This window comes from Panthera pardus, unplaced genomic scaffold (assembly GCF_024362965.1).
Source record: "Panthera pardus isolate Hobbes unplaced genomic scaffold, ASM2436296v1 HiC_scaffold_16, whole genome shotgun sequence".
In the NCBI taxonomy this organism is placed as follows: Eukaryota; Metazoa; Chordata; class Mammalia; order Carnivora; family Felidae; genus Panthera; species Panthera pardus.
The window spans coordinates 152,479,966-152,501,675 of NW_026526721.1; the positions used below are offsets into that span (position 1 = coordinate 152,479,966).

At 42.9% G+C, this 21,710-nt stretch overlaps 2 protein-coding genes across 3 annotated transcripts in view; one reads left to right on the forward strand and one right to left on the reverse strand.

Moving 5' to 3' along the window:
• The window catches only part of MLH1 (mutL homolog 1), a 43,452-nt gene extending 37,074 nt beyond the window's left edge, over positions 1-6,378 (reverse strand). For both annotated transcript variants that reach the window (XM_019418653.2, XM_053904035.1), the window contains exons 1-3: positions 6,232-6,378; positions 4,114-4,204; positions 1,110-1,208 (exon numbers count right to left, since the gene is read on the reverse strand). In XM_019418653.2, the coding sequence (XP_019274198.1) occupies positions 1,110-1,208; positions 4,114-4,204; positions 6,232-6,347 (306 nt within the window). In that variant the 5' untranslated portion in view covers positions 6,348-6,378. The remainder of the gene's footprint in view (positions 1-1,109; positions 1,209-4,113; positions 4,205-6,231) is intronic.
• Positions 6,379-6,706: 328 nt separating this feature from the next.
• EPM2AIP1 (EPM2A interacting protein 1) lies at positions 6,707-14,577 on the forward strand. Its single transcript, XM_053904037.1, has one exon. It carries the CDS (start codon positions 6,830-6,832, stop codon positions 8,654-8,656), a length of 1,827 nt encoding a protein of 608 aa, XP_053760012.1. The 5' UTR covers positions 6,707-6,829; the 3' UTR covers positions 8,657-14,577.
• Positions 14,578-21,710: the final 7,133 nt, after the last annotated feature.

Here is a 21,710-nt window from a genome sequence, read left to right on the forward strand (position 1 = left end):
ATGTAAAAGAACAGAATATAACTATTAAAAATTATATAGGCCTATACATATACTGAATGAAAAGATGTCCAACAGAGTATGGTTATAAAATTTTAAGATCCTATTTTGGTCTTAAAATGTTTTTATCTACTTTTTATGGTATATGCTTCTGACATATCATGTAATTTCACTCATAAATATTTCCATATATATCTTAAAAGACTCTGCCCAAAAACATGATGCTATTTTTTATACCCATAAAATCAACAATTTCTTCTCAATACTATGAAATAACCAATCTGTGCTCAATATCCAACACAAAAATTTTTTTTTACGGTTTGCTCAAATCAAGATCCAACTAAGATTAATATATTGGAACTGGTTCGTATGCCTCTTTTTCTAAAAACAAAATTTTTTTTTACTGTTTATTCATTTTTTGAGAGAGAGAGAGAGAGAGAGAGAGAGAGACAGAGTGTGAGCAGGGGAGGGGCACAGAGAGAGAGGGAGACACAGAATCTGAAGCAGGCTCCAGACTCTGAGCTGCCAGCACAGAGCCCGACAATGGGCTCAACTCACAAACCCTGAGATCATGAACTGAGCCAAAGTTGGAGGCTTAACCGACTGAGCCACCCAGGCGCCCTGGTTCACGTGCTTCTTAAGCCTCTTTTAAATTACAGGTTCTTGTTCCCTCCTCCACTTCTCTTCCTTAATTTGTTGAAGGACACAAACAAGCCTTTTATCATGTAGTTTCCTAATTTTTGTATCATTTACCATGCTCCCTTGCCTCCTATATTTTCTCAATACTGGCACTTAATAAGTATTAATCAGATTCACATTTGATTATCTGACCAAAAAAACTTTGTAGGTGGTGTTGCATTCTCCATCAAAAGATACCAAACATCCTGGCAGGAGGGGAGGAGGGGGCTGTATCTGTAGATAAAATAATTTTCAGTGTATTAAGTATTTATGAACAATCTTTGGTTTTAGAAAATTGAATTTAATTAAGATTTTTCAATTTGCATATGTTTAACAAGTAGAAAGTATCATATCTTACTTACCTCTATGTTGAGAAATGGCAGAAATGTTATCACAGGAGAATATTTTACTCATTTCCTTAATATTTAGCTTACCTCACCCCGAAAGCCATAGGTAGAAATACTAGCTAAATCCTCAAAGGACTGCAGTTTACTTGTAGTGAACCTCTCACACACAATATCCAGATCTTCTTTCTAGAAGATACCAAAAAATAAGTAAATAATTATGTTACTCATTTTTCCAAATCTTGAATTTCCCTTTTCTTGACTGAATCCAAGAAGCAACCCCTCTTAGGAGAAGAGTTTTAAAATGAGCAGTAACTTTGTCACTTGGCATCCAGAGTGCTACACTGTCCCAGGGTCCCTTCTCATTCACTGGTTACATTTCTCATTTGCATTCACTGGTTCCTTCTCGCCTCTGACAGCGGAGTAACCCAGGACTCCATCCTTGGACCTCTCTGCTGTCTGCACTCACTCTCCTGATGAGTTCTCCCAGTCTCATGGATTTTAAAAAAATCATTATTATGAGAAAACTTTATTAAAAATCTACAGAACATTTAATTACAGTAAAATACACATAACAAAAGTTGCCATTTTAACAATATTTTTTTTTGAGAGAGAGAGAGAGAGAGAGAGAGAGAAACATGAACATGGGAGGAGCAGAGAGAAGATCCCAAGCAGGCTCCATGCTGTCAGCACAGAGCCTAACACGGGGCTCAAACCCACGATCCCTGAGATCTTGACCTGACCTGAAACCAAGGGTTGGACACTTAACGACTGACCCACCCAGGTGCTCATTTTAACCATTCTTAAAAAATTTTTGTAATTGTTTTTATTTATTTTTGATGGCGGGGGGAAGGCAGAGAGAGAGGGCGACAGAATCCAAAGCAGGCTCCAGGCTCTGAGCTGTCAGCGCAGAGACAGACGTGGGGCTTGAACTCACAAACCATGACCCGAGCCGAAGTCGGAAAACCGACTGAGGCACCCAGGCGCCCCGGCCATTTTAACAATTTTATGTGTACAGTTCTGTGGCCTTGAGTACATTCGCACTGTTGTGCAACCACCCTCCATCCTCCCAAACTAAAACTCTATCCCCGCTAAACACTTCCTTTCCACCCACCCCTCCCAAGTCCCAGGCAACCACCATTCTACGGTCTATGAATGGGACTACTCTAGGAACCTCCTACAAGAGGAATCTTCCAACATCTGTCCTTTTGTGACTGGCTTATTTCACTTGACATGTCGTCAAGGTTCATGCATGTTGCAGCACGTGTCTGAATTTCAATCCTTCGTAAGGCTGAATGATATTCCGTTATGTGTACACACCACATTTTTAAATCCACTCATCTGTGGATACTTGGGTAGCTCCTACCTTTGGGCTACTGTGAATACGCTATGAACATGGGGGTACAAATCTCTTCAAGACCTTGCTTTCAATTCTTTGGAGTATATACCCACAAATTCTATTGAATCATATGTTAAGTCTGTTTAATTTTTTTCAGGGATCACCATACTATTTTCCACAGTGGCTACACTATGTTACATTCCCCCCAGCAAATGCACAAGAGTTCTAATTTCTCTATATCCTTTAGAACACTTGTTATTTTATCCTATCGTTTTTATAATAGCCATTCTAATGGGTGTCAAATGGAATGTTATTACTGCTTTTATTTGTATTTCTCTAATGGCTTGGGGCATTCAGCACCTTTTCACGGGAGACTCATAGTTTTTAATACCATCAAACTGCAATACACTACATTTTCATCTCCAGCTGTTAAACCTCTACTCTACCCTCCAGACCCACACACTTATTCAACTAACAGCCATCTTAAGTTTAACATGCTCCCAAATGAATTTGTGATCTTCCCCAAAATGTTTCTTCCATAGGCTTTCCCATCAGTAAACAGCAACTCTTTTTTCCATTTGCACAGGCCAAAACCTTGAAATCATTCTTTTCTTTTTTTTAAGTTTTTATTTGTATTTATTTCGGGGGTTGCAGAGAGAGAGAGAGAGAGAGAGAGAGAGAGAGCGAGCGCAAGTCCCAAGCAGGCTCCATGCTGTCAGCACAGAGTCTGATGCGAGACTCGAACCCACGAACTATGAGATCATGACTTGAGCCGAAGTCAAGAGTTGGGCACTTAACTGACTGGGCCACCCAGGTGCCCCAAACCCTGAACCTTGGCTCCTCTTTCTCTTATACCATACATCGGCAAATTCTGAGAGCTCTGTCTTCATAATCAATGCAGAATCTCACTGCAACCAAATTGGTTCAAGGCATGGTCACCACTCTCCTGGACTGCTCCGAAAGCCCTCTCTCACTGCCTCTGTCCTGTCCTGCTACTGTCTATCTTCCATATTCTAGACAAATGGGTTCTTACAAAACTCCAAACCATGTCACCTCTTCGCTCAAAACCATTCGATAGTATCCCACCTTGATCAGAGTAAAAGCCAAAGATGTTACAATGGCCCACAAGGTCCTACATGATCAGCCTTCTTATCTTTCAGATCTTATCTCCTGTCATTCTTTTTTTTTTTAAGTTTTTTTAATGTGTATTTATTTTTGAAAGAGAGAGAGAGAAACAGACTGCAAGCAGGGGAGGGGCAAAGAGAGAGGGAGACACAGAATCCGAAGCAGGCTCCAGGCTCCGAGCTGTCAGCACAGAGCCCGACGCGGGGCTCAAACTCACGAACCGCGAGATCATGACCCGAGCCCAAGTCGGTCGCTTAACCGACTGAGCCACCCAAGTGCCCCTCATTTCCTGTTATTCTTCAACTCCCTCACCCTGTCAGAGACACACGGGCCTCTTTGCTGGTGCTTAAACAAGTCCAGCATGCTTCCATTTTGTGGTCTTTGAATGTTCTCTCTGCCCAGAACATTCATCCTTTAAACAGCCTCATGACTCTCTCCTGGACCATTTTCCCGAATAAGTGTCCAGCTTGGAATAGGCACTCAAAATATATTTATCACGGGTATTGAAAATCTCAGTTAAAAATCTCATATGCAAAGTTGAGTTTCCCCAACAAGGAAAGGCTCTGCCACTTCCTGCAGATGGACCCCACAAAGCACGCACACAGCCCCTTCCTCTGAGGTTTTACCTACCCGGATCCCAGTGCCATTGTCTTGGATCTGAATCAACTTGAGGCCTCCCTCTTTAACAACCACTTGGATGCTGGTGGCTTTTGCATCTAAGCTGACAAATCAAACAGAAAAAAAAAAAAAGTTATTATTGTGCCCTATTCTAATGCACCTATTTTAATCAGACAAGGTATGAGAACAAATTCCAGATGAATGCCAGACTGTCTGAGTGATGTGTTTTTCCTTTGTTTTACAGGCTCCATGACTACACTGTAAAGAGTTTACATGCTGTGTGAGAGAGGGAGAAGAGAGAGAGGGGGCGGGGGGCAAGCATCATTTCCATTAGGACATGCAGCACCGTTTCTGGTCCTCTGGGAAAGAAAGTGAAGTTAAAAGTAGGATCCTTTTACCACCTGCCTGTTTCTTCCCTTCTTCTCAACTAATTTTGCCACTTATCCCTTCCACTTTATTCAGCCTTGGGTTCCCGAGGGCCCCTAATCAAATGTCATTAAAAAATATATATATATATAGGGATGCCTGGGTGGCTCAGTTGGTTAAGCGACCAACTTTGGCTCAGGTCATGATCTCGCAGTTTGTGAGTTCGAGCCCCGCATCAGGCTCTGTGCTGACAGCTCAGAGCCTGGAGCCTATTTCAGATTCTGTGTTTCCCCCTCTCTCTACCCCTCTCCTGCTCACACTCTGTGTCTCTCTGTCTCTGAATAATAAATAAATGTTAAAGAAAAAAATAAAAAATATATATATATATGTGTTTTTATGCTAATACCCTTTTAAGAAAATACATTTTGTTGGGGAAAAGAAAAAAACAATGGCAATACAGAAAGTTCTTTGGGAAGCCAGTAAATCTTTGGTACTTCCGAAGCGTAGCCAACAATCACAAAGAGCGCCAGCGACAGAAAAGGAATTCGGTCCGCGGCTGCATGAGAAAGAAGGGTAATCTCCTCGCACAGAAAATTCTTTTTTCAAAAATAATAAGTTACTTAAATATCAAAGACCTTTCTCGGGAGCGCCTGAATTGCCGTGGTATTAGCCATCTCGACTTCCATTTTAAAAGAGAGCACGACTGGGCTCCAAACAAAAGCCCTGCTCACAGGACTAATTATTAACCACTTAGCTAATATATTGGGTTTGGTTGTGCAGTATTGTGGCCTTCGGATAAGAGGCCCACGTCGTTCCGTCAGTGAATATTGCAACACTGCAGAGACAAAAGGCGGCGTCACGTTAGGTGGAAGGAGAAGTTGCCAGCTTCCCTGCACCATCTTTGGTCCACCTCCCAGCTCTGTCCCTTTCCCTCCTTTCTGCACGGTTTTTAGTCCCATTACCCCGAACGGCTGTCTTCCGTTTTCCCCATAAATCCCCTCACAAACCTACCGTTCTTTGCAGGCTCATTTTGTACGGATCTTACTAACATCAATTGACTTCAACACGCAGGTCACGTCTAGGTACCCCACGAGCGAGCCTTTTTTGAAGTGTATAGTTTACCCCCACCTTTCCCTCCAGGTTTCTAACTTCTTCCTTCCACAATGCGAAGGAAATTCCGAAACGTCAGACCCCGTTAACCCCAGGTTGTCTTTGATGTGCTCCCCCAAGGAAAGGTAAAGGGGAGGAAGACACTTAAGTTGGGTCACTAACTCGGCAGTAGGGATATCACAAGTTAAACCCAGGCAGTGTCCATCGGCCTGTCCGAAAACCTCGACAATTTATTTGGAGTAAAATTCAAAATGAACTGCACCCTGGACTGATTATTTTTGGAACAAACATTACACGCATAACACGGTACTCTCTGAAGCATGAAGCGGGCTCCCCCTTCTGAAAACGTTTATGCATTTAAAGTCTTGCACCTTCTCTATATAGAATATAAAAAGCCTTTCCCTCAACTAACGGCGCCATTAAAATACTATGTCGCCGCCGCTCGCGCCCCCAACAGCTCTACAAAAGTCTCGCGAGAGCGCTCAAGAACTCGCGGTACCCGGGAACTGAGGAGCCGGGCACCTAGACCTCGGGCGCTGTGGGCGTGCGCCGTGCACGCCTCCGCCCACCGCAGGGAGGCGGGTCCGCGCCATCCCGAAGAACGGCCCGTTGAGTCGTAGCTTCTAAGGAAGCCCGGCTCCACTCCCTCCCTACCAGTTCTCAATCATCTCCTTGATGGCGTTGGCCGGCCGCTGGATGACTTCCCCTGCCGCGATGCGGTTCACCACTGTTTCGTCCAGCCGCCGAATAACCCCCGCTACGAGCGACATTTTGGCGCCAGAGGAGCCCAAGACACGTCGAGATGCTCACCGGAAGTACCTTCGGCCAATCACCTCCGGGCTCCGTGCTGACGTCTTTCCATCAACTCGGTCTACGCTGCCCTGCCAGACCTTCCCGCGGCAGCGGCTTCGGAGCGAGGGAGCCGTTGATTGGGCAGCTGGGATGCCAGTCAAATTTCTTAAGTCCCCCCGGTGCCCGGCTCACTTGGTCCCGCCCCAGCGACCTTCAGGCCACTGGCTAGAAGGGTATGCGCCTGCGCGCTGTCCACTCTCCCATTGGCTCATTCCTGGGCTAGGGACTACGAAATCTCCAGCCAATAGGAGTGCAGGTGCCGTAGCCGGAGGTTGGTGTCCCCCTGCTGGGGTGATCTGGCGCAGAGCGGAGGAGGTGCTTGCTCCTGCTCCTGCTCCCGCTCCTCCCCTCTCCTTGCGGCCTCCCGGAGGTCGACCCTCTCCTTGCGGCCTGCAGTAGGATGTTTATGACGCCTAAGAGGAGCAAAATGGAAGTCGACGAGTCTCGGGTTTTCCGGGCCGAGTGGACCCAGCGTTACTTGGTGGTGGAGCCTCCGGAGGGCGAAGGGGCCCTGTGCCTGGTCTGTCGCCGCCTCGTCGTAGCCACCCGCGAGCGCGATGTCAGGCGCCACTACGAGGCCGAGCACGACTACTACGAGCGGTATGTGGCGGAGGGCGAGCGCGCGGCCCTGGTGGAGCGTCTGCAGCAGGGCGACTTGCCCGTGGTCACCCCGCTCACTCCCGAGGAGAGAGCCGCCCGTGCAGGCCTCGGGCTCGCCCGCCTCTTGGCCTTGAAGGGTCGCGGCTGGGGTGAGGGGGACTTTGTGTACCAGTGCATGGAGGTGATGCTGAGGGATGTGCTGCCCGAACACGTAAGCGCTCTGGATGGCGTTGATTTATCGCCAGAGGTCACGCGGCAGAGGGTCCTCAACATTAACAAGAATCTACGCAGTCAGCTTTTTAACCGAGCCAAGGACTTTAAAGCCTACTCCCTTGCCTTGGACGACCAGGCCTTTGTGGCCTATGAGAACTACCTCCTGGTCTTTGTCCGTGGCGTGGGCCAAGACTTGGAGGTACAAGAAGAGCTTCTGACCATCATCAACCTGACCCGTCACTTCAGCGTTGGGGCCCTTATGGCGGCAATCCTCGAGGCCCTGCAGACGGCAGGGCTTAGCCTGCAGCGAATGGTCGGACTCACCACGACCCACACGCTGAGGATGATTGGTGAGAACTCGGGACTGGTGTCATACATGAGAGAAAAGGCTGTAAGCCCCAACTGTTGGAATGTTATCCATTATTCAGGATTTCTGCACTTGGAACTGTTGAGCTCCTACGATGTAGACGTTAACCAGATCATAAATACGATATCTGAGTGGATAGTTTTGATTAAGACCAGAGGCGTTAGGCGCCCCGAATTTCAGGCTCTCCTCACTGAGTCTGAATCAGAGCATGGCGAAAGGGTTAACGGGCGATGTCTGAACAATTGGCTTAGAAGAGGGAAAACTTTAAAACTGATCTTTTCCCTGAGAAAAGAGATAGAAGCCTTCTTGGTTTCGATAGGGGCCACCACGGTCCATTTCACAGACAAGCAGTGGCTTTGTGACTTTGGCTTCTTGGTGGATATCATGGACCATCTCCGAGACCTCAGTGAACTGTTGAGAGTTAGTAAAGTCTTTGCTGCCGCTGCCTTTGACCATATCTGTACCTTTGAAGTCAAGCTGAGTTTACTGCAGAGACACATTGAAGAAAAAAACCTAACACACTTTGCGGCCTTCAGAGAAGTCGTCGATGAGCTTAAACAGCATCTTAAAGAAGAACAAAAAATATTTGATCCTGATAGGTATCAGGTGGTGATCTGTCGCCTGCAAAAAGAATTTGAGAGACATTTCAAGGACCTCAGGTTCATTAAAAAGGACTTGGAACTTTTTGCAAATCCTTTTAATTTTAAGCCTGAATACGCACCTATTTCAGTAAGAGTGGAGCTAACCAAACTTCAGGCAAATACTAACCTTTGGAATGAGTACAGAGTCAAAGACCTGGGGCAGTTCTATGCTGGCTTGTCGGCCGAATCTTACCCAATTATCAAAGGGGTTGCCTGTAAGGTGGCATCCTTGTTTGATAGCAATGAAATCTGCGAAAAGGCTTTTTCGTATTTGACTCGAAACCAACACACTTTGAGCCAACCCTTGACAGATGAGCATCTCCACGCCCTGTTTAGGATTGCCACAACTGAAATAGAGCCGCATTGGGATGACCTTGTGAGAGGAAGAAATGAACCCAATCCATAGGCCTTGGTAGTACGACACTGAGACGCTCAGAGTCTGATTCTGAAAGCAAACCTTTGCCTGATTTTTCAAGTTAACTAATTTGGATTGTGGCAAAGCACCAAGTTTACTCATCCAAATTGATCACCATTCAGATTCTTCTGACAGAGGTGTTTTTGTTTTTGTTTTTGTTTTTGTTTTTTTCATCTCAAGAGGCAGCATGGGACTGACACATGCAAACACCTTTTTTAAAATTTAATTTAATGACAATGTCATTGTCTTTTACTTTTATGATTGTTTCTAAAGAAATTCAGTACTGATAACGCGAGTTGAATTAGAAGTCTGTTTTTCTGGTGTTTTGAAGAAGTTTTAGCTCTTCTTTTGAACAAAGTGTTAAAATTTTGATGCATATGATCTGAAGTTATCAACCCCATAAATGTATGTTTGAGCCAGTTTGCAGAAACTCACGTAGCAAGTTCAGAAGTTTCTGAAAAGGAAGAGCGTACATCCGGTGGAGGTATTTTGTCTAACTATCGAAGTGTGAGACTATTTTTTTTTTAAACATTTTTCTGAGTCCTAAGTAAATATTGACAGATTTCCTCCTCAACTCCCCCCCCCCCCCCCCCCCCCCGCAACCAGCCCTAGCAATGATTAGAGGGAAATAATCAAAATTTTAGTCAGAGGAGTAAGAATTATGTTTAAATTGCTGGTTTAGGAGGCTTCCTGCATTTTGGAGATGAGACTAACCAATTATTGGGGATTTCCCCTGAATTTTTCACACTTGGGTGCTGTTTTGTCAGCTTGCCTATTAAAGGACTACGGTAAGTATAGAATCTTAATGGTTGCCCGTTAGTAATTCTTTATTCGACTCCAGATAGAAGTTTGACCCTGTCAAAAAAGGATGAGAGAATAAGATTTTTGCCCTCCAGGATCAGGAGGTGGGAGGTATTTTAGCTTATTATGCATGGGTTAACTGCTTCATAAAGAAACCCTGTTCAAAGGAAACCCTTTAGTTTAAAGTGGTAAGATCCCAGATCGTGTTAGCTGCTGGAAGTGGATTTATTATAGAATTTAAAACTGTCCCACTCGTTCTGTATTTAAGATAGTGCACAAGTAGAAATATTTAACTTTCAAGAAGCAGCTTTATTAACAGATTGTGGCAATTCCATATTTCTAGTGAGACATCTGCTTTGTGCTAAAACAGTTATTTTCAAACTTATGTTAACCGTGAAAAGAAAATCTTACAGTAAAGCCAAATATAGAAAACGATTTAAAGGCAGGACCCAACTTAGAGGTCCTCTCAAGTACAGTGTGCAAACTTGTGCTAAAGTCCTGTCTTAACCTTTGTAACACATTCTATGGTCACTAATCCAGCAAATTCATCGAACCAGGATACAACCAAGGATTTAGAAGGAATTGATGCCTGAGCAATCAAAATCGATGCCATAAAAGCCCAGGAACCAAAATTGTGTCCCTGGTTCTCAACCAGAAGCAGTAACCCCTCTTTCCAGGGGTTGTTGGAAAGCATAGGGGACTTTTTTGGTTCTCAGACTCACTGGGAGGGTTCTGCTGGCATTCCCCCTGCCCCCACAGTGCATAGGACAGCCAGGCACAATGGAGAATTATCCTTCGCAAAGTGCCAGTAGACAGCCCCCCCCCCCCCATTGTAGATTATTTTATTTTGAGGGACAGGGCAAATTACCGGTAGAAGCAGAATGAAAGGGCAAATCTGGCAAACTGATGATATTTGATAGGGACTAATTCCAGCATTCCAGGTTTGGCTGGTAAAGTGCGGTAAAGGCCTTGATAGGTTCTGGTAGCTCACAATAGCATTTACGTGTCAGTGATTTATACTGAACCAGATCAAAGGGCTCTATTCTGTTTAATTAGAGCAGAAAAGCAAGTATTTACAAGCTAGTAATCAAGAGTGGTCAAGTTGAGATTTTAGTTAACAGGGAATAAGCTTAAAATATCTGGAAAAACAGCAGTAAAAAAAAAACAAAACAAAACAAAAACCAGCGCCCCCCCCCCCCCAAAAAAATCTACCGGTAATTTCCCACTAGTTTGGAGTATTCTCTTTCACGGCAAGTGCTTTATTGAAAAAAAATGTTTGGAGGACCTGCTTCTGCTTTCCTACCCTGGTTCCTCAAATATTGAAGTCTTGTACATTTTGTGAAGTTCCATTATATATTTTTGCTTAAGGTAATAAAACTAGTTTGCATCATGTAGGTACTGAGTCGGGGGTGGGGGGGGAGATATAAACTAAGGATTTAAAATGGACCCTAAATAGTAGAGAATTTGCTATAAACTAGTCTTGTTTGTAAAAAAGAAAAAAGTGTGTATATTACTGTCTTCTGTATTAAGTAATTCTGTAACTGCATGGCAGTCTTTAAAAAAAGTTGTTTGTTTTTTTTGTTTTTTTTTTTTACAAAATAGTTGTTACTGGTCCTGTTGTATCAGTGAATGTAGTTAAAATAAGTACTATTTTTTAAAAGCCCCATGTCCCTATATATCTCCCATTCCTCCTAGTGTTCTTAAAAGATGTGTCTGTATTCCCAGTCTCCTGTAGTGCCAAACTGCTCTAGCCAGCCAGATCCTTGTCAACATTCTTGCCCTCTCTCACACCACTGACCACTTTTCCTTGAAGTCCTGGTTTACTTTTGCTTCGGGGGTAGATCCCATCTGCAGGTATGCTTTCTCAGTCTCCTTCGTGGGTCCTCTTTCCTGTCCATGTTTGTGTTCTTGTGATGTGAAAATCTGGTTTTAGAGCTACCGTTTTGTACCTCCCCTTAGCTGCTGTCATCTCTGTTCGCGGCTTCAGGTACCGTTTATGTGCAAACGATTCCTAAATTCCTATCTCCTTTCAAGGCCTTTCCTAATCCATATATCAAATTGCTAACTTAAGTCTGCTCTGCCGTCTCATGGACACCATGGCATGTCATTGATCTTGCCCCCAAACCTGCTCCTTTTATGTTCCCTCTTTCAGTAGATGGCGCGGCTGCTATCAGTCGTCATAGCCCAAGCCAAAACCTGACCTGCCCGTGACTCTTCATCCATCACATCCACTCACGGGAACCTTGGTGTTAAGTCGACTGTCTCTAAAGTTTTTCTCACTTCTCCAGTTCAGGCCATCAGCCTACCTTAATACAGCAACAGCATCCTCGTCGAGTCTCTTTTTCTCTGGTTTTGATCCCTTTTTACACTGCAGCCAGATCGTTCCAAAAGACATAGTTGGTCATATCTCTCCACTGCTTTCCCCATTATGTAGGATAACATACAACTGATACTCGTCTTTGAGGTCTCAGTTTAAATACCACTTGCTCTCGGAAGCCTTCGTAGATGCCCTCTAGACTAAGAGCCTTCGTAGATGCCCTCTAGACTAGGTGCCCCCACTGGACACTCTCTAAATACCCTTTTCTCCTAATCATACACTTAGCACACTTTGCTGCTACTTCTTGATCACTGCTAGACTGTAAGCTTTACCAGGGCAGGGACTGTGCCTTGCCAGCTGTTCTATATGTAGTGCTTAGCACAATGCCTGGCATTCCAATAAATGTTTGGATGAATAAATACGTGTGTAGTGTTTTATGATCTTTGAAGCCCTTTTGCAGTCTCATTTGACCTTCACCGAGGTCCTCCTGCCTTAGCCCGCTTCTTGGGTAGTTGTTATTCACGTATTACAAATTAAATGAAACTAAGTTCTTTGTGACTACAGAGCTGTATTCCCAGAATTTAGCTCAGTGCTTGGCATGCGGCTCAAATATTTACTATGTGAGTGTTGCCGAGGAAACAAACTTAAATTGCAGTTTGCCCTAGGAAACCAGAAGTGAGGCCAGGTTTCAGACGCAGGTATGCTCACATAAATCTATGGAATATTGAGTCTTTACCTCCTTTATTTAGAAGTATTATTAGTTTACTATTTTTAGTTTTCATAGGTAGACTTCAAAGGAACCTAGATGAAAAAGATTGGGCAACCATTTAGTGAACTAAAACAATACTTGGGTAATTAAAAAGTTCTACTCGGTATCAAGAAGATAATGCTGCTTGAAATATCCTTTTTCCTTTTATAATGTGTCAATCCTAGAAGAAAATGACATACTACTTACTTGCTACTTTCCTTTACAGATGATTTCTGGCTCTTCTGGGATTTAAAAGTAAGTAAATTTAATAAAATTTTAGAGGAATGACTCGGTATTTCTGGTCACTAGATACCCAGTTCTCTTGCTATCTTGCCTGCGGAATGTCCTCATCACTTCTCCAAGGGAGGTGACCCAAGAGGGACATCTAGTCAAGGTGTACTTAGATTTACTCTTTTTCTTTGCTTTCTTGTTCATGTGCCTCTGAACTTAATTTCTGGGTAACTGGGGCTTTTGGGATTCGTGGAAGAACTATAACCATGGCCTGTTTCCTTGAGTCATTTTAATTTAAGGGATTAACCAGTGTTCACTTAGCTGGACTTTTAGCCTGTGGCACATTAACTCATCCAGAGGCCTTAACGGTAGGTGTGATGGTCATCCAGTGATCCTTGCTGCAAAACTGGGTCTTCATGGGTTTCTTTAATCTTCTGGATTAAACAATTTCTCGTTTTTATCTTTTTGTAATTGAGCAGTAGCCTCATCCTACCCAATAAGTACTTCAACTTGTGAACTCTACCCCTTTCATTTCTGCTTGCAATTTGATGAATTCTGAGTTCATCTCTTCCTTGTACATTTTGTCAAATGCAGCCAACAACAACCATAAAACATTTTGTTTTCTTTCTTTTTTTCCCCCCCTTTAATAAAGAAAGATTCTGTGCCTTCCATGCTTTCCCAAGGGACAATTTGACCACTCCACAACGTGAATTGCCCCTACGTAACTTATTTCTCCCATCCTCCAGTAGCAATTTCCTGAATGCCTCCCAACTAAGCCAGTGTGTAGTACGTTAAGGTTTTTAAAAAATGGAGCCACTTTCTGTATCAGGATGGGTAAGGTTGTCCTACAGTAACGACCACAGAATCTCAATGCCTCACGTAACTTTTTTTCTTGCAACTTGTCTAGGGACTTTGCTCTAGGTCAGGGGTCGTCAAACTACAGTCCACAGGCAAAATCCGTCCTGTTGCCTGCTGCTGTAAATAAAGTTTTACTGGAAGACAGCCTTGCCCATTTACTTATGTCTGTGGCTGCTTTTGCTCTACCATGGCAGAATTGAATAGCTGTGACAAAGTGCATAGTCCACTGAGTCTAAAATATTTACTGTGTGACCCCACAGAAAATGCTCACTGATCCCTGCTCTGAGTCTCTGAGACTCAGGTTGACCAGGCAGATACCATCTAGGGTGTGGCTGTTCATTTTGGGAAATGAGAAGAATACAGCAAATCACTTGCAGGCCCTTAAAGCACTTTCATTGACCAAAACAAATCCCATGGCCACACCAAAGTTCGAGGAATAGTGTTAAGTCTTCCATGTGCCTCAAAGGAAAACCAGAAATATTTGGAAGACAACACTAGATTAACACATGGTTATGTCTCCATTTATATAATTTCTTTAGAAATCTTTTTTAGTGAGGTGAAACATTCAGTAAAGTGTGTAAATGTTGAGTGTATGCCTCAGTGGATTTTTATATACACCCTTGAACCCATCACCCAGATCAAGATACTGAACCTTTCTAGCACCCCAGCAAATGCCCTTGTGTCCCTCCCGCACACAGATAAACACTACTCTGACCTTGATCACCATAGATTACTTTTGTCTTTTCAAAGCTTCATGTAAATGTAACAATTATATGTACTCTTGTGTCTTTTGTTCACTACTGTGTGACTCATCCATGTTGCATGTAGCAGCATTTTTTACTTACGTGCAGTATTCCATTGTACGACTACCGCAATTTAAAATTCCATTCTACTGTTGATGGAAATTTTGGTTGTTTCCAGTTTGTGGTTATTATGAATAAAGTCGCTATAAACATTTTCGTATCTGTCTTTCAGTGATCGTGTGCACCCATTTCTCTTGGTATATTATTCCCTGCTTCCATACTTATCTGTAATTATTCATATAGCAACCAGAGTGATCCCTACTGTAAAATATAAATCAGACCATGCCATTCCTCTGCTCAAAATCCTCCAGTGGCTTAGTATAATTACAATAAAATCCAAGGTCTTTATCACAGTCTACAAAGCTTTGCATGATCTGCCCCCACATGTACCCTTTTGCTTCCTACCCTGTTTTCCGTCGTATCCTCAATCCCTTTACCTTTCCCCAGTCACTCTGCTCTGTACTGGACACTGCCTTTTGAGTTGGGGAATCAAGATACATGATTCGACCCTGTCCTTAAAGTGGCTGTGATCTACATGGATAATTTTAACAAGCCATAACTCTGGTGTGTGTCAACCAATTACTACTTCTGTAGGGAGTAAGAGGCAAATTTGCCCTATGATTAAACTGTTAGTGTAAAATAATTCACAATTATAAAAGTGTAAAATAAGTTACAATCCCTGTAAGGGATTTAGAGAGTAAGATTAAAATGTACAAGTTCCCCGATAAGTTTAAGAAATGTGTACTTCTACTGATTATGAATGAGAGTTCACCAACTTGACTACTCTTATATTTTACTATTTACATGTTCACTTCCATGAGGCATAGGAGGGAGCTGGGGGTGGAGGAGGTGAGAAGACACTGGAATAAATAAAGTGCTGATACTAAGCACAATCCACAATCGCACAGTCATGGCAAAGGGCCTCCTACACATGGTACCATTATTGGTACATTATGGATTATTATAAAATAACAAAATTGACTTAAGGTCTTTCCACATATTTTTACTTTAGTTGAAGTACAATAAACTGCACAGTTTAAAGTATAAAACGTGATTGGTTTTGACATAAATGCATAAAAGTCACCGCAATCAAGATAATGAACACTTCATCACCCCACAAAGTTTGCGGGTTTTGACTACTGGGGAGGGAAATACACTCCAATTTAAGTGGGGATGGGGGAAAAGAACTTTTTGAAAATATGAGCTTCTCTCAGAACCCTTTATTGTTGACTTGCCTCTCTGCACTTTCTTACCACTTTTGCCAGCCAGGATTTGTACATCTTCCTGGCTATTTCACCACCCCACTCCAGGGCCACTGGCCACTGACCCAGTCTCCTGATATGTCAATTCAACATTCCGGGGCACGAACCGTGGCAGTGCTGTCTGGTGGTCTTTTCCCTGAGGCCAGGTGCATATACCTGGAGTGGAGTGATGGCTACGAAGGGAAGGGTCCCCTACCGTATTTGGTGGGGCTTTCTGATTGTAAGAGACCAACTTGTGTTAGCTTAAAGGGAAACAAATAAGGGTATCATTATGAGTATATGAGTATCTCATGGAAACCAAGTAGGGGAATTAAATTCGGCTGTCATCCAACAATCACTTAATGAAAGCCTCCTTTTTTTTTTTTTTTTAATGTTTATTTATATTTGAGAGAGAGGGGAGGGGCAGAGAGAGCGACAGAGACAGAATTGAAGTTCTGAGCTGTCAACGGAGCCCAACGTAGGGCTCGAACCTATGAACTGTGAGATCATGACCTGAGCCGAAGTCGGACGCTCAACTGACTGAGCCACCCAGGTGCCCCCCCTTTTTTTTTTTTTTGGATTTTCTTAGGAAATTTTCCATTAAATTAAGGTTTTCAAATTTATTATGTGGCTCAGAACATTTTTCTTTTGTTTCCTCTGTACCTCTGGTTATATTTCTTGTCTCATTCCAAATGTTTGGGCTTTCTCTTTTTCTTAATTAGCCTCACTACAGATTTTTATTTTTTTGTCCTTTTCAATTAATTTGCTCCTGTGTTACATCGGTGCGTATTTCAGTGCTATTATTTTCTAATGTATTGTTTTCTGCTTTTATTTTCTTTAACTCATTCTTCCTATTTTTGTATTCTTTTCTTCCCCTTGATTATTTTTTCCATGCCCTTGAATTGAATATTTTTAAACTTGGTTTAATAACTAACCTACCTTCATTGTACATCAAACCTATTATCAATATAGAGTAAATTTCTAAGGCCTCTATTTATGGCTTTTGTTGACTCAAATTCTCATTTGACTGACTGATGTGGATGCTATCGCACCACTGAGATACCTCCTTTAGCACTGGGGTTCTTATTTCCTCTCTAAAAACCAGGAACATTTTCATATAATTACAACGCTATTGTCACACTGAGTTAATTATTTGACAAAAACTAATGCCTAGTTCACATCCAGTTCTCCCCAGTTGTTCTAAAGATGGACTTTTTACGAACAGTTTCTTCAAATCAGGATCCAAGCAAAGTCCACACACTGTATGTGGTTGTTGCATCTTGTAAATTTCATTTAATCCAGAGACGTACCTCTGCATGCTTCCCATTTCCTCCTGCCATTATCTTGTTGAATAAGCCGGGCCTGCTGCTGTATGGACTGTCCCTGTGCCACGTTGATCTGTTTTCTTCCTTGTACTGTTCCAGTTGTTCCTCTATCCCCCATATTTTGTGGGGTCTTGCAGTTCATGCTAGAGGCTTGATTTGATTTAGGTTGGACTGTTGTAGCTAGAATACTGAAAATATGGTCATGTGAGCTTCCTGCTGCCTCACAGCAGGATTTGGTCTATACATGCCTTCCTCCCTCCCTTCCTTCCTCCCTCCCTTTCTTTCTCTCCTTCTTTCTTTCTTCCTATGTTTATTTATTTTGAGAGAGAGAGTGCATGCATGTGAACAGGGGAGGGGCAGAGGGAGAGAGAGAGAGAGAAGGAGAGAGAAAATCTTAAGCAGACTCCACTCTCAGCACGGAGCCTGATGTGGGGTTCGATCCCATGACTTGGGCTGAAATCAAGCGTTGGACACTCAACAGACTGAGCCACCCAGGTGTCCCTGGCCTGCCCATTTTTAGTAATGGTAGGATTGGTCAGTGGTTTCAAGGGTCGAAGCTTCATCCTGCCTCTGTCAGATTCCCTCCCAGTGTTTTACCTGATAGCTTTGGTCCACTGGTCATTGTCTCCCGGATCCATCTTTCATTAGGACTTACAACAATAATATAGTTGCCTTTTTAACTCTATCACTTTTTCTACACTTATGAGCTGAATTCTTCTGTAAAGCAGAATGTTTCCTTAATAATGAGGACTATTTAGTTACCTTGAAATATAGTTACATGCCAAAGAGTCACAGACAAGATCTGCAAGGGTAGGAATTTACTTTGCTTTACTGATGAAATCTCCAGTACTGACTTCAGTGCCTGGCCCTAGTAGGCCTGCACCAAATACTTGTTGAAGGGACAACAAATGCATAATTCTTCCTCTTTAATTGCTAATTCTCAGAGTTAGGAGTTGGTGTCTCTGTTTCACTCATTTGGTTTTGGTTTTTTACTTGCAGACTTCTTGCATTTTAATCAAACCTTTTATTTATAAACTTGAAGACTTCATTGTTTCAGTTTGCAGTTATTTTCATGCTCATGATGCCTCATCTTTGACTGTTGGCAGCTTCTTCAAGTCGGTTCCTGTGTCCTTTGCCACAATCCCATCGGTCTTTGATAGCTGCCATGCTTTTCTGTGTAAGATGCTCTAGGCTCGTCTATCCCTATCCATACTTGGTTCGGAGTCCCAGTTCCTTGAGTAGAGAATGGTTGGAGAGATCACCATTAGGTTGTTGGTGTTGCTTGTTATTAGCTGTCATTGCTTCTGGGGCTTTCTGGTGCATGGAGCTAAGAAATACATGCTTTAAGGCCATATTAATATTTCCATGTTAAAAAAATTTTTTTAATCTTTATTTATCTTTGAGAGAGAGAGAGAGAGAGAGAGAGAGAGAGAGAGAGAGAAAAGTGGGAGCTGGGGAGGAACAGAGAGAGAGGGAGACACAAATCTGAAGCAGTCTCCAGGCTCTGAGCCATCAGCATAGAACCTGACACGGGGCTCGAACTCACGAACAGCGAGTTTGTGACCTGGGCCGAAGTTGGACGCTTGCCTGACTGAGCCACCCAGAAGCCCCTTAATATTTCCGTTTTAACTTAACATTGCGGAATTGGTATTTAACTTTTATTTAACTTTGATCTTATACTAATATTTCATTTCTTTTAGGCTGAAAATATTTGTTTCTAAAAGTTATCATAGTAACTTACTTGCTTTACCTACATTACACATGAAATTCTTTCAAAATAACATTTTAAATAATTTAGTAATATTAACGCTAGTAAGATTAAGACTTCTCAAATGAAGGTGAGATTTCTGTGCAGTTCTAGTTGTCTTTACAATTGCCTTTACAGTATATTCCTCTAAGAATGTACAGTCAAAAGACTGTGCTCTAAAGTTAATTGAAATCAGGGATGCCCGGATGGCTTAGTCGGTTGAGCGTCTGACTTCGACTCAGGTCATGATCTCGCGGTCTGTGAGTTCGAGCCCCCCGTCAGGCTCTGTGCTGACAGCTTAGAGCCTGGAGCCTGTTTCAGATTCTGTGTGTCTGTCTCTCTCTCTGCCCCTCCCCTGCTCATGCTCTGTCTCTCTCTCTCTCTGTCAAAAATAAATAAACATTAAAAAAATTTTAAAGTTAATTGAAATCAGGGGCACCTAGTTGGCTCAGTCGGTTAAGCGTCTGACTTTGGCTCAGGTCATGATCTCAGTTCGTGGGTTTGAGCCCCGCATTGGGCTCTCTGTTGACAGCTCAGAGCCTGGAACCTACTTCAGATTCTGTGTCTCCCTCTCTCTCTGCCCCTCCCCTGCTCATGCTCTGTCTCTCTCTGTCTCTCAAAAATGAATAAACATTAAAAAAAAATTTTTTTTTAATAAAGTTCATTGAAATCATTGTTTTTGTTTGTATGGTTATGTCATCAACTTGATATTCATTTAACTTTACTGGTTTCATTTTGGGACAAGTTTAAGATTGTTTTTTATTTTTTATTTGATATTATGTTTTATATATAAAAGGAAGTATTTCTTCTGAAGATAAAACTGTATGATGTTTCATTTTCACCCTTTTCCTTGTGATGCAAGGTAAGACTGCTTGAAATTAACCCTGTGTTCTCACCATGGATTGTCTAGAAAATGAACCAGCTAGCTTCTCGTCCTTCTCCTTGATGGGATGATAGCACCTGTGAAGAGTCAGAGCCAACTACAGAATTAGAGGGATACCTTCCATACAAGACTGCTCTCTCTTCTGAGACAAAAACAAGTTCGGGGGGGGGGGGCTCCCGAAACTAACTCTTGGGTTCAATAGTATGCTGACTAGAAGGACTCAGAACTCACTGAAAGCTGCTGTACTCAAAATTGTAGTTTATTTCAGGGAAAGGATACATACAAAAATCAGTCTAGGGAAGAAGCATATGCAGCAGAATCCAGCAAAGTATCAGACGTGGAGCTTCCTTTGTGCTCTTCCCATGGAATCAGGATGCATTACTTTCCTGGTGTTGATGTGTGACCAAAGGCATCGAGCATTGTCATCCAGGAAATCTCACTTGAACTTCAATGTGCAGAGTTTTTACTGGGGCTCTATTACATAAGCATGACTGACTGTCTACATGGCTGGTCTCACTCTCCAGTCTCCAGTCACTCTGGGTGTGATTCAAAGCCCACAACTAAAGTGCATTGTTAGACTACTGGGCCTGACCAACAGCCCCCTGCTAAACAAAGACACTCCTATCAGGCATAGTGTTCCAAGGGTTGCAAGATCACTTCCTAGAAGCCAAGGGTGAAGGCCAGGCCTCTTTTGGGGTAAGGTTAATTTTTTTAAAGTTGAGATATAATTAACATAATTAAACTCCTTACTGCATAGCACCTAAGCTCAGCTTCTCATGCAACCTGTAGCTAGCTCCCCTCCTGCATAAAAGATTTGTAAGGGGCGCTTGGGTGGCTCAGTCGGTTGAGCGTCCGACTTCGGCTCAGATCACGATCTCGCGGTCTGTGAGTTCGAGCCCTGTGTCCGGCTCTGTGCTGACAGCTTGGAGCCTGGAGCCTGCTTCAGATTCTGTGTCTCCCTCTCTCTCTGCCCCTCCCCGGCTCGTGCTCTGTCTCTCTCTGTCTCAAAAATAAATAAATGTTAAAAAAAAATTTAAAAAAAAAAAATTTGTAAAATCTCACAGGCTTCAAGGTCCCTGGGTGCAGGATAAGTGACTTTCCCAGACAACCCTTGTGAATCACTGGCACATCCAATCCCAGACTGCCTGGTATCGAACAGACTGTTTAGATCACTTTACCACTTGAACCAGTGCGGGCAGGGGTTCCTCCAACAGAACTCCTTGAACATACACTGTTGTCCAGCAGATGCCCTGGCCCTGGTACCCCTGTCCATGGGATGATGGAGAGACTGCACGATGTACGCGTCTTTGTTTTGCCGACTCTGGTCTTGTGAGTTTTCCCCAGGACAGCCAATTCCTTACCCATGCTCTGTGAGGGCATATACTTCATCTCAATCCCTTGTACAAAAAATGGCAGCCCCAAAGGGACCAGACACAGCATTATCTAAGTTCCCTTTGGCACTTTGTAAAATGAACAATACAAACAACGTTATCTTGGAGATTACTTCAAATGGATACAAAAGAGCTCTTCCGCATTCTTTTTAATGCTATGTAGTATTCCTTTGTGTGAATGCACCTAGTTTATTCAACTACTCCTGTAGATTGTTTCCAGTCTTTTATTTTTACAAAGAATGGGCTCATGACTTACTTTGTGTGTAGGTCATTTCACGGTTTTGTCAGTGGAACTTTGAGGTGGAGATCCAGAAGTGGAACTTCTAGGTTAAAGCATAAGTACGTTCATTATTTTCCTAGATGTTGCCATATTTTCCTCCTTGGTAGTTGCTTCATTTTTTATCCTCACCAGCAATGTATGTATATCTGTTTCCTAACAGTCTTACAAGAAACAAAAGTTGTAAAACTTTTGGATTATTTCCAATCTGATGGTTAGGAAATGGTGTTTTGGTGTACCTCTACTTTATGCTTCTGTCTCTTTTAAAAAAAATTTTTTTTAATGTTTATTTATTTTTGAGAGGGAGAGAGAGAGACAGCGTGAATGGTGGAGGGGCAGAGAGAGAGGGAGACACAGACTCCGAAGCAGGCTCCAGGATCCGAGCTGTCAGCACAGAGCCCAACGTGGGGCTCAAACTCACAA

Coding starts and splice junctions, on each gene's coding strand:
- EPM2AIP1 (XM_053904037.1), top strand. CDS start 6,830: ATGTTTATGACGCCTAAGAGGAGCAAAATGGAAGTCGACGAGTCTCGG.